This window comes from Macaca mulatta, chromosome 4 (genome assembly GCF_049350105.2).
Source record: "Macaca mulatta isolate MMU2019108-1 chromosome 4, T2T-MMU8v2.0, whole genome shotgun sequence".
Taxonomy (NCBI): Eukaryota; Metazoa; Chordata; class Mammalia; order Primates; family Cercopithecidae; genus Macaca; species Macaca mulatta.
Genome location: NC_133409.1, coordinates 96,269,508 through 96,283,865, shown reverse-complemented (window position 1 = coordinate 96,283,865; position 14,358 = coordinate 96,269,508). Strand labels below are relative to the sequence as shown.

Below are 14,358 nucleotides of genomic sequence, written 5' to 3'. Positions count from 1 at the left end.
TGAAGACAAGGATTAATCTTATACAGGGTCAGTTCCCAAGTTCCAGAAGGACTTCAGAAGAAGTAGTCAATTTCTTTTTATTTACTAAATGCTTCCAGGTATACCTTAAAAGGAAATGGTCGTCCCAGGAACTTCTGCAACTTCTTTACACCAACGAAGCCACCAGTCTGGCTCCCCAGACAATTATGAATATGTTCTGAGACAGTCTGAACTTCTTTGTAGTATCTAAAGGAGAACAAGGGCAGAGGGGAAATAAAGAAAGGGGGAAATGCTAGACAGTAAGAGAAGCCATTAATATTTTCCTTCTTTTTTTTTTTAATTGTACATTTACCAATATGCCAAGGGAATAAACCAAAATAAAGCAAGAAGCAGCAGTTTTGGTTCCAAATCTTATCCTTAACATCATCTGTCTGTAATCATTGACATTATTACTCTAAATATGAATCTTACTTGTCTTCATAATTCGTCAGAAGTTGGGGGATCTGGTGGACCAGATGTTTTAAAACCCAGTGCCAATGGAGTGCAAGGAGGGCCAGACCTGGGGCATCTACTTTTACTGTGTCGGCTACAGTCCAAAACCGGTCCCGCCACCGCAGAGAACCTAAGATCTAAAAACAAAGTCTCTTAGATAAGATGGCATGAGGAAAGACTAAAAAAAGAAGAAAATATAAAAACAAAGTGAACCAAGACTGCTCAGCAGCATCTCCTGGGAAAAGACACACAACACAGACTATAACTGCTAATCAATGCTCAACTTGCATACACGAAAAGTCTAAGACTGGACTGGAATATATGTAGGAACATTAAGGCAGACAGAGGAGGCTAAAATCTTTTCTGTTAGTATTTATGCTTAGTTATAGCATAAGTTATTAGACAAAATGGAATTGTTGGGTCAAAGTATAGGTCATTTTACAAGAAACTACTAACTGTATTCCAAAGCAGCTGTACCATTTTGTACTCTGACCAGAAGTGCAGAAGAGTTTCAGTTGTTCCATTTCTTTGCCAATACTTGCTGTTAATGATTTTAACTTTAGTTTTAATTTTAATTATATTCTGGTGGATGGTACACCTCACTGTGGTTTCAAGTTACATTTCTTTGATAACTGATGACATTGCAATTTTTAAACTTCTTACTGGTCATTCATATAACTTGCGAGAAGATACTCTATTCAGATGTCTTGCTCATTTTAAAAACTGGGTTGTATTATAGCTAGTTTATGGAATTTATGTGTTTTGTTAGCAGTTTTTCCCAGTATATTCATTTCCTCACAGTATGGTCATAAAGGTATCTATGAAGAATAGAAGTTTTAAATTTTGATGAAATCAATTTTATCAATTTTTTTTTCATTTAGAAAGAATCCTAAAAACTCTTTGCCTATACTTAGATTGTAAAGATCTTCTTCTATGTTTTCTTTTAGCCAGTTCATAGTGTCAGTTCTATTTTTAAAGGTTTCATCCATGTTGAGGTAACTACATATAATGTGAGGTAGGGGTAAATGCTTTTTTTTAGACTGCATCTTGCTCCATTGCCCAGGCTGGAGCACAGTGGCACAATCTCAGCTCACTGCAATCTCTGCCTCCCAGGTTCAAGTCATTCTCCTGCCTCAGTCACCCAAGTAGCTGGGATTACAGGTGCCTGCCACCATACCCAGCTAATTTTTTTGTATTTTTAGTAGAGACGGGGTTTCACCATGTTAGCCAGCCTGGTCTCGAACTCCTGACCTCAGGTGATCCACCCACCTTGGCCTCCCAAAGTACTTGGGATTACAGACATGAGCCGCCGTGCCCAACCAGGCTCATTTTACTTTATATGAACATCTAATTCTTCCGCCACCCTTTACTGAATGGACCATTTTTTGCCATTAAATTACCTTTGCATATTTAACAAAAAAACAAAACAAAAATAACTGACCATGTGTGGGAAGGGGGGTGGGGTCTATCTGTGAATCCTCTATTTTGTTTTATTGGTCTAAATGTCTATCCTTAGACAATACCATATGGTTTTGTTTAATACAGGGTTGCACTGCAAATCAGGTAATATGAGTCTCCAACATGGCTCTTTGAATAATGTAGTTTTACAGTAACATTGTTTCTAGATTAGTGATTTCCTACAGTGGTTCCATGAAGTCAAAACTATTTTCATAACATCATGCTATTTGTCATTTTCACTATGATGACATTTACACTAATGGTACAAAAAAAGAAGGACTGACAGGCAAATTATGACTATCTGACAGACACTGCATTGAAAATCAATGATGTGAACCTGTCACTTCAAGAAAAACAATTGAGAGGCCAGGCGCGGTGGTTCACACCTGTAATGCTAGCATTTTAGGAGGCTGAGGCAGGCCGATCATCTGAGGTAAGGAGATCCAGACTAGCCTGGTCAACATGGTGAAACCCTATCTCCACTAAAAATACAAAAAATTAGCTGAGTGTGGTGGCACGAGCCTGTAATCCCAGCTACTCAGGAGGCTGAAGCAGGCGAATCACTTGAAACCAGCAGGCGGAGGTCACAGTGAGCCAAGATAGCACCACTGCACTCCAGCCTGGGCAAGAGTGAAACTCCGTTTCAAAAAAGCGATTGAGAATATGTGTTGCCATGATAAAATCTGAGCTTTTAAGCAAAACTTAGCATTCTGGAAAACTGGCCGGGAACAGTGGATCACGCCTATAATCCAAGCATTTATGGAGGCTGACGCAGGTGGATCACCTGAGGTCAGGAGTTCAAGACCAGCCTGATCAACATGGTGAAGCCCCGTCTTCACTAAAAATACAGAAACTACCCAGATGTGGTGGTGCGTGTCTGTAGTCCCAGCTACTCGGGAGGCTGAGGCAGGAGAATCGCTTGAACCTAAGAGGCAGAGGTGGGCAATGAGCTGAGATCATGCCATTGCATTCCAGCATGGGGGACAGAGCAAGACTCTGTCTCAAAAAAAAAAAAAAAAAAAAATCTGGAAAACAGAGTTTGATGACTTCCTGGTAACAATTTTTCTGATGAGATTTGTGATTTTTCACAAGCATGACTTTTTATTTATTCATATTGAAGAATGAAATGTGCCAACTCAGTGAACAAATTTTCCAAGTTACCAATGCACACGCTATAAACTAATGCAGGGTCAAAGTCCATCCAAGGTGCAAACTAGGCCAATGATTTTTCTTTTTTTTTTTTTAGACAGAGTATTGCTCTGTCCCCCAGGCTGGAGTGCAATGCACGATCTCGAGTCACTGCAACCTCTGCCTCCTGGGTTCAAGCAATTCTCCTGCCTCCCGAGTAGCTGGGACTACAGGTGCCCGCCACCATGCCTGGCTAATTTTTTGTATTTTTAGTAGAGACGGGGTTTCACCATGTTAGCCAGAATGGTCTCAATCTCCTGACCTCGTGATTTGCCTGCCTCAGCCTCCCAAAGTGCTGGGGCTACAGGTGTGAGCCACTGCACCTGGCCGTGGACAGTTAATTTTAACACGAGAAGTTCACTGATTATTTGCTCAGATTCTCCATTGCTAATAACCCTTACAAAACTATTTGTCGTTTTTGGTGAGCCATCAAATAAAAATATTTGAAATTATATGAAATGGTTACTAAAATACTCCTCCCCTTTCCAACCTCCTAACTATAGGAGGCCAGTTTTTCTTCATAAACTTTATCCCAAACAACATACTATAAGAATCCATCTTCTCACAAGCCAGACATACAGAGACTTGCAGGAATGTAAAACAGTTCCACGTTTCTCAATTTTTATTTTAGAAACTGCTATTTTTTATTGAAAATAAGTTATTCATATTAACATGAAATTCTTTGCTACTGTATTTTGAAGCAAATTTATGGGTTTTTAAATATTTTTCAGATTTAGTTCTTAATATGTGAAAACTGACAGATGTAACATCTTTGAGGTTTCTGAGAACCTTTAAGAGTACAGAGGCAGAGATCAAAAAGTTTAAGACTGGCTGATCTACTTTACTAGACTTACTAGAATAATCTGGATTAAAAACTCCATGTAACCCACATGTAACAATAATGTCTAAGAGGACTTAAGTGGATTAAAAAATAACTGTTACAATCTAACACAGGTGAACAAATAAAAAACTGTAGTAGATCCATGCAATGGAATACTACTCAGCAATAAAGAGGAATGAACGACTGATACATGAAACCACATGGATGCATCTCCAAATCACAATGCTGCGTGAAAGAAGATAAACAAAAACGTATATATACTGCATAATTCCACCTATAGAAAATAAAACTGATCCACAGTAACAGAGAGCAGATCAACAGCTACCTGGTTGTGGGTGGGAGCAGGAAAGAAGAAAATACAAAAAGGGAATGAGGAAACTTTTTGGGGTAATGGATATGTTCATCATCTTGACTGTGATAATGGTTTCACAGGTGTATACATGTCAAAACTTACACATTTTAAATACATGCTGTTTATAATATGTAAATTATACCCTGATAGATTTTAAATATGTGTATAGGTATATTTAAAACTATTAAGAATAAATTTATTAAATAACATTGGGCATATATCAACACTGAACTTAGTCTTAGCCCTAAGAATCTTTATACCAAGAAACATAAATTTTGTTGTTTAAAATAAAACAAGGTGCAGTTCCTTACCTCATATACAATGGCATCAGACACCATTCCCTGGGAAGACTGTACCCAGAGCAGGACTAGTGCATCACAAAGTTCAAAAAAAGCAGCAAGATTGACCACAATTTCATGGGGCAGAGTGTGATAGCTCTCTGGATCTGAGAGTCAACATAAATGAGAACATTTCATCAGATTTAAAATAATCTCTAGACATTTTCCAAATAAATTATAATCTACAACTTAAATGTTATTCCCAGTACAAAGGTCAATTTTGAAAGAGCAAAAGCAAATTCTTTGCCTACTACAGGTTGTGTGTCTCTTATCTGAAATGCTAAGAATCAGAAGTCTTTCAGATTTTGAATTTTTTTTTTTTGATTTTGGAATCTTTGCATATACATAATGAGGTATCTTGGGGATATACATAGTTCAAACTTTCTATTTTACAATATTTTTAATAATTTTATGCATGAAATAAAGTTTGGACTGTATTTTGACCATGGCTCATCATATGAGGTCAGGTATAAAATTTTCCATTTGTGGCATCATGTCAGTGCTCAAAAAGTTCCCAATTTTGGAGCATTTCAGATTTCAAAATTTTCATATTAGGGATGTTCAATCTGTATTATTAAACTTGGCAAATGAGGCATGTATACCTACAGATGTAAATAATGTCTCACTGAAAAATGCAGATTGTAAAGAAAAAAATGTATATTTTATACAAGTATTTAAGTATAAAATGAAAACTAAGTACTTATCTTTAGATGCATAGTTAACACCAATAGATATGAGAAAATATAAATGAAACTATTACTAACACTAGCTGATGTAAATATCAACTTTTTCAATTTTTATACTTTAATAGTTTCAATTTTTTCCAACAAGCACAACTATCTTTTCAATTAACAAAAAATAAAGATGGGAGAAATGCTCCCTTCTATAATAAATGCTTATGAATATGCACTTTTTCAGCCGATAGACCTAGTTTTCAAGTGGCTCTGTTACTTGCTAAAGATGTGACCTTGAGCATCTCCATGTCTCCCTGTCCTCACTAATAACATGGGGACGTATATCACAGGTGGCTATAAAAAGTAAATGAGATCAAGGACACATAAAAAGCATTTAGCTAAGCACCTGGCACAAAGTAAGTGCTGAGTAAATGTTAGCCATTACTATTGAGTAAGGGGACATGTTTAAAATCAGGTCAACAGATTAAAAGGAACCAGTAAACAACAGCAGCTGCTGAATATGCCTCAACTTCAGCAACATTATGCAATAAGATACTTAATTAGAGAACACAAAAGGTTCTTACCTTGATGGAATTCAAAGGACATTCTCAAAACACTATCTCTTAGCTTTTTGCTACCAACAGAAACCAAATTTGCTTCAGTAAAAACCCGTTTTTCCCGATCAAGATATATGATTGTCCTAGAATGAGATTCAAAAAACATAACAAATAGTTATCGGTTAATAACATTTTCAATCATATCCTCTATTTGCTGGCACACTTGGAACATCAGGGTCCTTCACCCTGCCATTCCTCTCCTGCATCTGCAAATCTTGGACTAAAGAGATGGGAGATGAAAGTGGCAACTACTAAGGTGAAAGGAAAGAAAATCGATGGATGGAGAAAGTTGGGTCTAGGCAGACTGCCAGGCCTTGGTCTGCCACGATCTGACAAACTGCACTGTGAACTCTTCAAAGTGGCCATGGTAGAAATGGAGGAGTTGGGGGAGTAGCGGAGTAGGGGCTGGTAGCTTGCAAGGCAACCTCTGAGGTACACACTATACTTGTGGATTCACTTTGAAAATTACGTAAATTCATATGTGAGTGTGTACATAAGTATGGAGGTGTTATTATGTCTCCAACATTTGAGGACAGGAAATGATGTGGACAGAGAGATGGCTGAGGAAGAGACAAGTAAAAACAAGTAGGTGAAAATGGGAGGAGCTGCTAGGAATTAAACAAAAACCAGGCTGGGCACAGTGGCTCACACCTATAATCCCGGCACTTTGGGAGAATGAGGCAGGTGGATCACTTGAGCTCAGAAGACCAGTCTGGGCAACATGGCAAAACCTTGTCTCTACAAAAAAGTACAAAAATTAGCCAGGTGTGGTGGTGATGTGTACCTGTAGTCCCAGCTACTTGGGAGGCTGAGGTGGGAGGATGGCTTAAGCCCAGGAGGCAGAAGTTGCAGTGATCCAAGATTATGCCACTGCACTCCAGCCTCAGTAACAGAGCTAGACCCTATCTCAAAAGCAAAACAAAAACAGAAAACAGTAGAAATATGATTATCATACGATAAAGGCAATCATGTCCAACACCCCACAACTTCTCAGGTTCACAAAATTCAACACACATAAGCTATTTGACAGATTCTTAGGAAAGGTATAATCTGAGAAGCAGTGAGGCAAACAGTGCCCAGAGCAGCAGGTTTCACTTACTTGTTTGCAGCTGATTCTAAAAGGGCAAAGAGCTGGTCAGGCTGGTCCGTTTGTGGGTCAAAGTCCATCAAATTTCTAATCATGTCCAGAGCCTGCATATTCCATCGGGGGTCCAGAGGGATCACAAATTCATCTAGTTTAAAAACAGAACAAAACAAAAATCAGAAATATTGGAGGTAAATTCCTTGCCTGGGAAGTTTCAGTTGAATATTTTTATTGCTTTACTTTGAGCACATTGAATCCTGATGGGGAAGAGGTTGAACCAGTAAACACCATGAGTTTCATCCCATAATACTAGAACAGCAGGGTTTAATAGCTTTTACACTCTTTCTTTTCCAAATGCAAAGTATCTGTATGTACTGAAAGTTCATCCCAATGCAGGATATAAAGGTAATCCCTACTAGAACACAACATTCCAACCAATGAATTCACTTCCTGATATCACACTAATCCACGGGCTAAATTACACAGTGGTCACCATTAGCTTAAAAAAAAAATTACGTACATGGCAGAAAATGAATGAATACACCTGTTTTCATTAAGAAAACAAGGCAATTTTTTAAAACTTAAAAACAATTTCTCTATAATCAGAGTGTGCCTGCTGCTGTGGCTGCTGCTGCCCCACAATCCTCTGGCTCACATCTGACACAACTTCTGTGAAGCAGCAGGAGGAGACTGACACTCTCCAGAAGTTGTGAAAACCCAAGGAAGGGAGGCAAGACACAAAAAGGGTAATATTAAGTTGAAGGTGGCTGTCAGGACAGTTCAGTGGAGCACTTTAAGTTTTAAAAGCATCCACCATATAGTAGACTACCCAGACTACCCAGAACATACTGTGAACAGCAGGTACATTAAGGAGGGAACCCATATTCCAACGCTCAGTAAGATAAAAAGCTTACAAAACAGAAAAGGACAGTTAGAGTTAATGTGTTCCAACAGACAAGTGATGCCTGCTGAAAATGAAAGCTGCTACTGTAGAACTGTGTTTGTAAAAGTTACAATCCTCTCATAGTGGAAAGCCATGACTTAGTTCAGCCACAACTTGACTAGCAAAATATTTTTCTCTATTGTTTGATTTCTTCCCATTCACCCCATGATCTTTAGTGCACATAAAGGAATTATTTAACACAAAAGCATCATGTATATTTTTTTCTAAACCAAATGGCCAGTGGTATATTTTGATCATCATCAAATGAAGATGGAGGTAGAAAATTTTAAATCTGGTGTTGTGAAAATGCCCATTTTCCTAATTAATGCTTGTGTCAATCAAGTTAATATTACACTGTTCTAGGAAATGTTTATTCTCTCACTCGTTATTTTAAAAAGATAAATCTTGAATACTTCCTTTGATCAGATACCTTAGATGTCTATTTCTGTCATCACTATGGTTTTATAACTTTGTCATCAAAGCTTTCTCAGAGACACAGTCTGGCTCTGTTGCCCAGGCTAGAATGCAGTCAGTGGCACTATCACAGCTCACTGCAGCCTCAAACTCCTGGACTTAAGCAATCCTCCTATCTCAACTTCCCAAGTAGCTGGACCACAGGACCACAGGTACAAGCCACCGCATCTATCATTAAAGTTTTATATTTTCTTAAACGACCCTGTTTAACTTTCCTTTAAGTCAAATATCTCATGGTTTGAAACTCTTCCTACTAACAATACTGATAGACAACACAAAGTTAAGGGTGGAAGGGACCTCAGAGAAATAAGAGCTTAATTCCCCTAGTTTCTAAACACAGGCAGAAACAGTAAATGATGAGCCAAAAATCTACCAAGCCAGTTTGTGGCAGAGTTGGTACCATGGCCCAGTGTTCCAACTCCTAGATTCTTTTCACTCCATGGCGTATCATCAGCCTCCTTCAGAAGCTGGAAGATAAATGGATAGTTTCAGGCCAGGCATGGTGGCTCAAGCCTCTAGTCCCAGCACTTTGGGAGGCCAAAGCAAGACGATCATTGGAGGCCAGGGCAACTTAGTGAGACCCTGTCCCATTGGGGGGTGGGGAAAAAGGTAGTTTCAAAAAAAAAAAAAAAAAAAAGAGGGAAAATTTGCTTCTGCGTATCATGAGTCTTCTAAAAACTACTGTTATGTTGAGACCTCTTTTCCCCATAAACTCAAAAGATAAGTTTCCAAAACAGTGCTGAGAGCTAGAAATCAAAAGCGCATACCTGTCGTATTTGGTTGTAATATTTTGAAAACATTACTGACTGCACCTGAGAGGGAATGTGAGTAAAAATTCCTGAGAGATGCAGCACTGGCTTCCAAATGAATCTGTATGGACTCTGTGGAGGAAGGAGAAACCAGTGTTAGACTCTAAGGCAGTGCTATCCAACTGAACATTCTGCAGTGATGAAAATGTTCTACAGCTGCATAGAATAACCACTAGTTATATATGAGGACTTGAAATGTGGCCAGTGCAACTAAAGGACTGGATTTTTGATTTTTTTAAATCTACATTTACATTTTAGTCGCTCTCTGTGGCTGGCTAGTGGCTATCATATAGGACAACAGAGACAAAAATATTTATAAAAATTCTCTACACATATTTAGACAGATGACCACATGTGTTACAAAATATTATAAATATCCATTGGTTTATCGACAAATTCTCATGAAGTAGAAAGGCTCATGTAAACTCAATTACTTAATCTCCACCAACAAATTCCATGTTCCGTACTTTACAATTCAAGCAATGTTGTTATTGTTGCTTTGTCCTCTCTTAAAATGAAAGAACTACAAAGAAAGTACAGGTAGCTCTCCGTATCTGAGGGTTCCACATCTGTGGAATTCAACCAACTACAGATCAAAAATATTCAAAAATTAAAAAAAAAAAAAACAAAAAATAAAAATACAACAAAAATAATATAAATTTTGACACAACATACTACAACTATTTACATAGCATTTACATTGTATTAGGTATTATAAGTAATCCAGAGATGATTTAATGCATACAGGGGGATGTGTGTAGGGTATATGAAAATACTATCCCATTTCATATAGGGGGACTTAGCGTCCACGTATGTTGGTGTCCCTGGGTGGGTGGGGGAGGGAGAGTCCTTGTATCAATCCCCCACAGATACCAAGGGACAACTCCAAGTGGGACAACATGGAGCACTGGAACTAAAATAAGATTAGAATCTTATATACTTTTAGAAGAAATGCATTTATCAAAACTAATACCTTTCCCAGATAGAATGGTTCTGCAGCAGCAGTACAGCACAAAAAGCAGATGTTCAAAACTAAAAAGTAAAATAATACAGTATGCTTTCCCTTTGAATTTGTTAGGAAGGTGAATATGTCCTGAAATGCTAAGGATAACATGGAAACAAAAGTTTATCTTGTGACACATCTATAGGCAGACTTGCTCCTCAACAGTAATGCTAGGCCACAAATTTCTTCCTAGGAGATCTCCCAACTGTAATTTTAACAGTGTAGTCACAGATTAACACAGCTGCTGAGGCACTTAAATAGCATAAATGTATATAAATCACATCACTGGACAAATTAAGCTGTTCTACTCACCAAGCCCCTGCGGTATATTCTTGGCTAAATGATAAAGCCATTTAACTCTGAGCATCCAATCCTGGTTGGTTGCTCTTTCTATGAGCAATTTAACAGCCATGGCCAAAACATCTGGTTCATCGATCCAGTAAGTATTCACTTCGACTGCATTGAATTTCAGGTTCTCAGGGCTGGAGGACTGCATAATTTTCTCTAAGTCTTGCAAGGTAAGAGGCTGACTCCTGAAATTCATTTAAATGAACAAACTCAGTACTAGAATAACCTTTTATTTCACATTCCAAATAACTGAGAAAACCCCTTTCACAAATATTGGATCAAAGGTAAGAGAGAAAAGGTGAGTCTCCCACAGAGGAAGAAAGGTAAAACACACCTAATAAATAATAAATAGTGAGCGATATCACAATGAACAATAAAACTATGACAGCCGCATAATAAATGGTCACAGAATGCTCCAGTTAAATATATTGTGTCCTGACCATTTCCAGCAAAAACAAAAACCAGCCAAGAAACCAGAGACACAAGCTGAAGGCTCCACTGACCTTGTCCAGCTGCTGGTTTTCATGCTCATCCTGTTGAGACAATATGCTAAGATCTGTCCATCACTTCGGACTGTGGACAGGTGAGAATCTTCAGTAGCAAAGAGAGCTGAGGGCACAGAATCTGGCCACAGTCCCATGCCAAGAATGGAGTCTCCCCAGGTTTCATGTGCTCGCAGAGAAGAAACATGTTTCTCCAGTAAAGCCTGTACAAGCTGGCAGGAGACAAAAACACAATACAGTGGTACCAACATAAAAGTGATATTCGCCAAAAAACAGCTAAGTAATAATACTCCATGTGACTACCTCACAACAACCTGTAATATACTCTTCAATGAAAAACACAAGTTAAATTCTACTTTTCCTGATGACATGTAAGTTTCAAAAAAAAAAAAAAGGAATATTTATAGTCAAGCTATTTTCCAGAGAAGTACCTGGATACCAGATCTCTATTAAAGCAAACTGTGGTGGTCAACTCTCTCAGGTCACTGGGTTGCCACCTTTAAAATTTCCTTGTACTGAATAATGTACGGTATTACAACTTAGAAACATTCTGCAATACTTCATAGTACCTTCCGGTTTGCTGGTGAATGCTGGGAACAGACATATACTTCCCAGCATGCTTCAGAAAAGGCTCTGTCTAAACTCAGCCCTCGCTGCAGGTACTGGACAATTAGTATGGCTGTCCGGATTAGAGTTGATACAGAAGATGTTGGAGAACCTATTAAAAAAAAAATGCCATCTATAAACAATAGTCTTTAAAATCTCCAATGAAAATGGATAAATTCTGTCCTTCTATCAAACCTCCTTCCACTCAGCCCCACCCAAATACTTACTTTACAAAACCTTCTAATCTAAGTAGACTCTAGAGCCCCCCAGGGCACAATGGACCTGTAGGAACCTTTGTATTCCTATCTCCCCTGTTTCTCTCTGGCTGTTTGCAGTTTATTATGGAGGACTCATTTATAGATGTGATAAAGCCTGGTCACATATATCCTTAATCTAATGCTGACACACAATGAAGGTGGCAAGTTGAGTGTAACCTCATAAAAGACCATGGGATTTGAAATCCAACAGACCTATTTGCAAATTCCAGCTGTTATTATTAACTGATAAATTACTCAAACTCTGAGTCTTTTCTCGAAAATGAAAACATATGCCTTGCAGAACTAATGTAAAGATTAAATAAACAATCTGCATGGTACCTAACACAGAGTAGTTAACCAACAAGCAATACTCCATTTATTATCTCGCTCCTTTTTGTGTAATTGAATATTTAGAAAAAGTAACACCTGTCTGCTTTAAATAACTCAGTTTCCTCTTTATTCCAACTTCAAGAGGCTGTTGATGACCCTGGAGGAATGATGGGCAAACTTCATAAACCTCAGTGCGTAAAGCAGAATTACTCAAGGGTTAGCCTCTGCTTACTCGCATCAGAATGACATAGGAAGCGTCTTTCAGATACTGATTTCTGTGCCTCGCCCTGCCCTGCTAAACCCAACCTCTTGGGGTGTCTAGAAATCCACATTTTTAACAAGTTTTCCTGATAATTTCTGTATACATTAAATGTAAGAAATCTTTGACTAGCAGTCCAATGGAATAACATAAATTTCTTGAAGACTAAAACTCTGCAAAGGCCCAAAAGTCAAGCACCTCACCTACAACAGTGCTCCGGGTCTGTGTGTGTAGAGCCAAGAGGATGTCACATACACTGTTCCCCACCAATCCAAGGCTGTGCAGCAGAACTTTCAAATCCAGGTTGTCTGGGGTGCTCACATCCCCTTCCCCTGAAATGTAGATTTCGAGTCCACGATTCCTCATAGCTCGGGATATATCTCCATGAACAGGATCCATCGAGAGGAAAAGTCTAGAAAAATAGCAATTCAAAGAAAAAAACTATTTTAAATCCCAGTGCAACCAAAGGTGTAGCTCAGCATAAGTCAGTGAGGGCAAATCCTACGTGGCTCATTGTCAAAGAATTCACATCAAGGATCTTTTATTTCCAGTATGCATCAATATAGCAAAAGATTTTCTCTAAAACTACTTTCCTAAGGAACTGTGTATGATATATATCCAGTGTACCTTTAGTATTGAGAACTCTAAAAATTTAACCTTCAGATATTCCCCAAAGTAGGCTGTACTAATTCATTATTTTAACTCAACCTATAGACGGCAGAACAGGAAGCAAGTGTAGTCTCCTGAAACAACTGGCTTCATATATTGAATGCCCATCAACATCTTCATCTAGTTATCTGACACTTCTCATTTATGTCTGAAAGTAAACAGCTGATTCCCTGTAGACCCTCCCCAAATTAAACCTGCTCCTTTCTCAATGAATGGCAACCCTTTCTCAATGAATGTCAACCCCATTTACCCAGTTACTCAAGCCAAAAACATAGGTGTCATCCTTGATTCTTCTTTTCTCAACCCACATGTCCGTCAGCAAATCAACTCATCAGACCACCCTCATCTAAGCCACTGTTATGTGTTGCCTAAATTACTGCAAAAGGATTGTGACTGGTATCTCTGCTTCCCACCTTTGTCACCAATGCAAGGCAAGGACCTTGCTCCTCTTGTTTATGCTATGTTCCCACAGCCCAGCAGTGCCTGGCAAATAGTAAAGCCTCAGTAAGCATTTGTTAAGTGAATTAATAAATGGGTGAACTTCCCCATGATTCAGTTTATAAATAAAATATAGAAGCAAGTCCTACTGAACATCTACCTCTGCTACTGAGGCTATTAGATTCTGAGGCAGAAATATAAGAGATATAAATACCTGAAATTGGGATTTGGTGTTATCGTGGGAGTGGATCCATCTATCATTCCTCTCTCACTAATAGTGAGGACACCTCCAGGTTCAAGCAAAGCATTCAAACGATCCAACACTGATGGGCTGCAGAGACAGAATTCAGATGGTGGATAGGTTAACATGCTGCATTGACTCTTCTTTCCTTCCATGCACGGGGCTCCAAATGCTTTTGACTCACATTTTCTTTTGGCACAATCACTCACCCAGATACAACAGTGATCTCTCCAAAGTAGATTCCCCATTGATTTCCCTTCTCACTTCCCTAGGCACATACCCCAGGGCCTTATACACAGTAAAACATAAGATATTTTTGAATAAATGAAATTAAAGATAATGATAAGTTCCTTGCACTACAACCTTTTCACTTTTTCCTTTCCTGCCCCCCTTCCCTCCACATTATCAAATCCATTTAAGGTGGCTGGATTTCAATTTGTAACATTCAGATAAAT

General features: G+C 38.5%; 1 protein-coding gene across 2 annotated transcripts in view; it reads right to left on the bottom strand.

Annotated features, from left to right (window-relative positions):
* MDN1 (midasin AAA ATPase 1) overlaps positions 1–14,358 on the bottom strand; it is a 184,752-nt gene that overhangs the window by 59,262 nt on the left and 111,132 nt on the right. For both annotated transcript variants that reach the window (XM_015136925.3, XM_015136926.3), the window contains exons 45-55: positions 13,877–13,993; positions 12,759–12,967; positions 11,673–11,821; positions 11,104–11,315; positions 10,565–10,785; positions 9,208–9,321; positions 7,039–7,171; positions 5,907–6,022; positions 4,622–4,755; positions 451–608; positions 105–225 (exon numbers count right to left, since the gene is read on the bottom strand). In XM_015136925.3, coding sequence (XP_014992411.3) covers positions 105–225; positions 451–608; positions 4,622–4,755; positions 5,907–6,022; positions 7,039–7,171; positions 9,208–9,321; positions 10,565–10,785; positions 11,104–11,315; positions 11,673–11,821; positions 12,759–12,967; positions 13,877–13,993 — 1,684 coding nt within the window. The remainder of the gene's footprint in view (positions 1–104; positions 226–450; positions 609–4,621; positions 4,756–5,906; positions 6,023–7,038; positions 7,172–9,207; positions 9,322–10,564; positions 10,786–11,103; positions 11,316–11,672; positions 11,822–12,758; positions 12,968–13,876; positions 13,994–14,358) is intronic.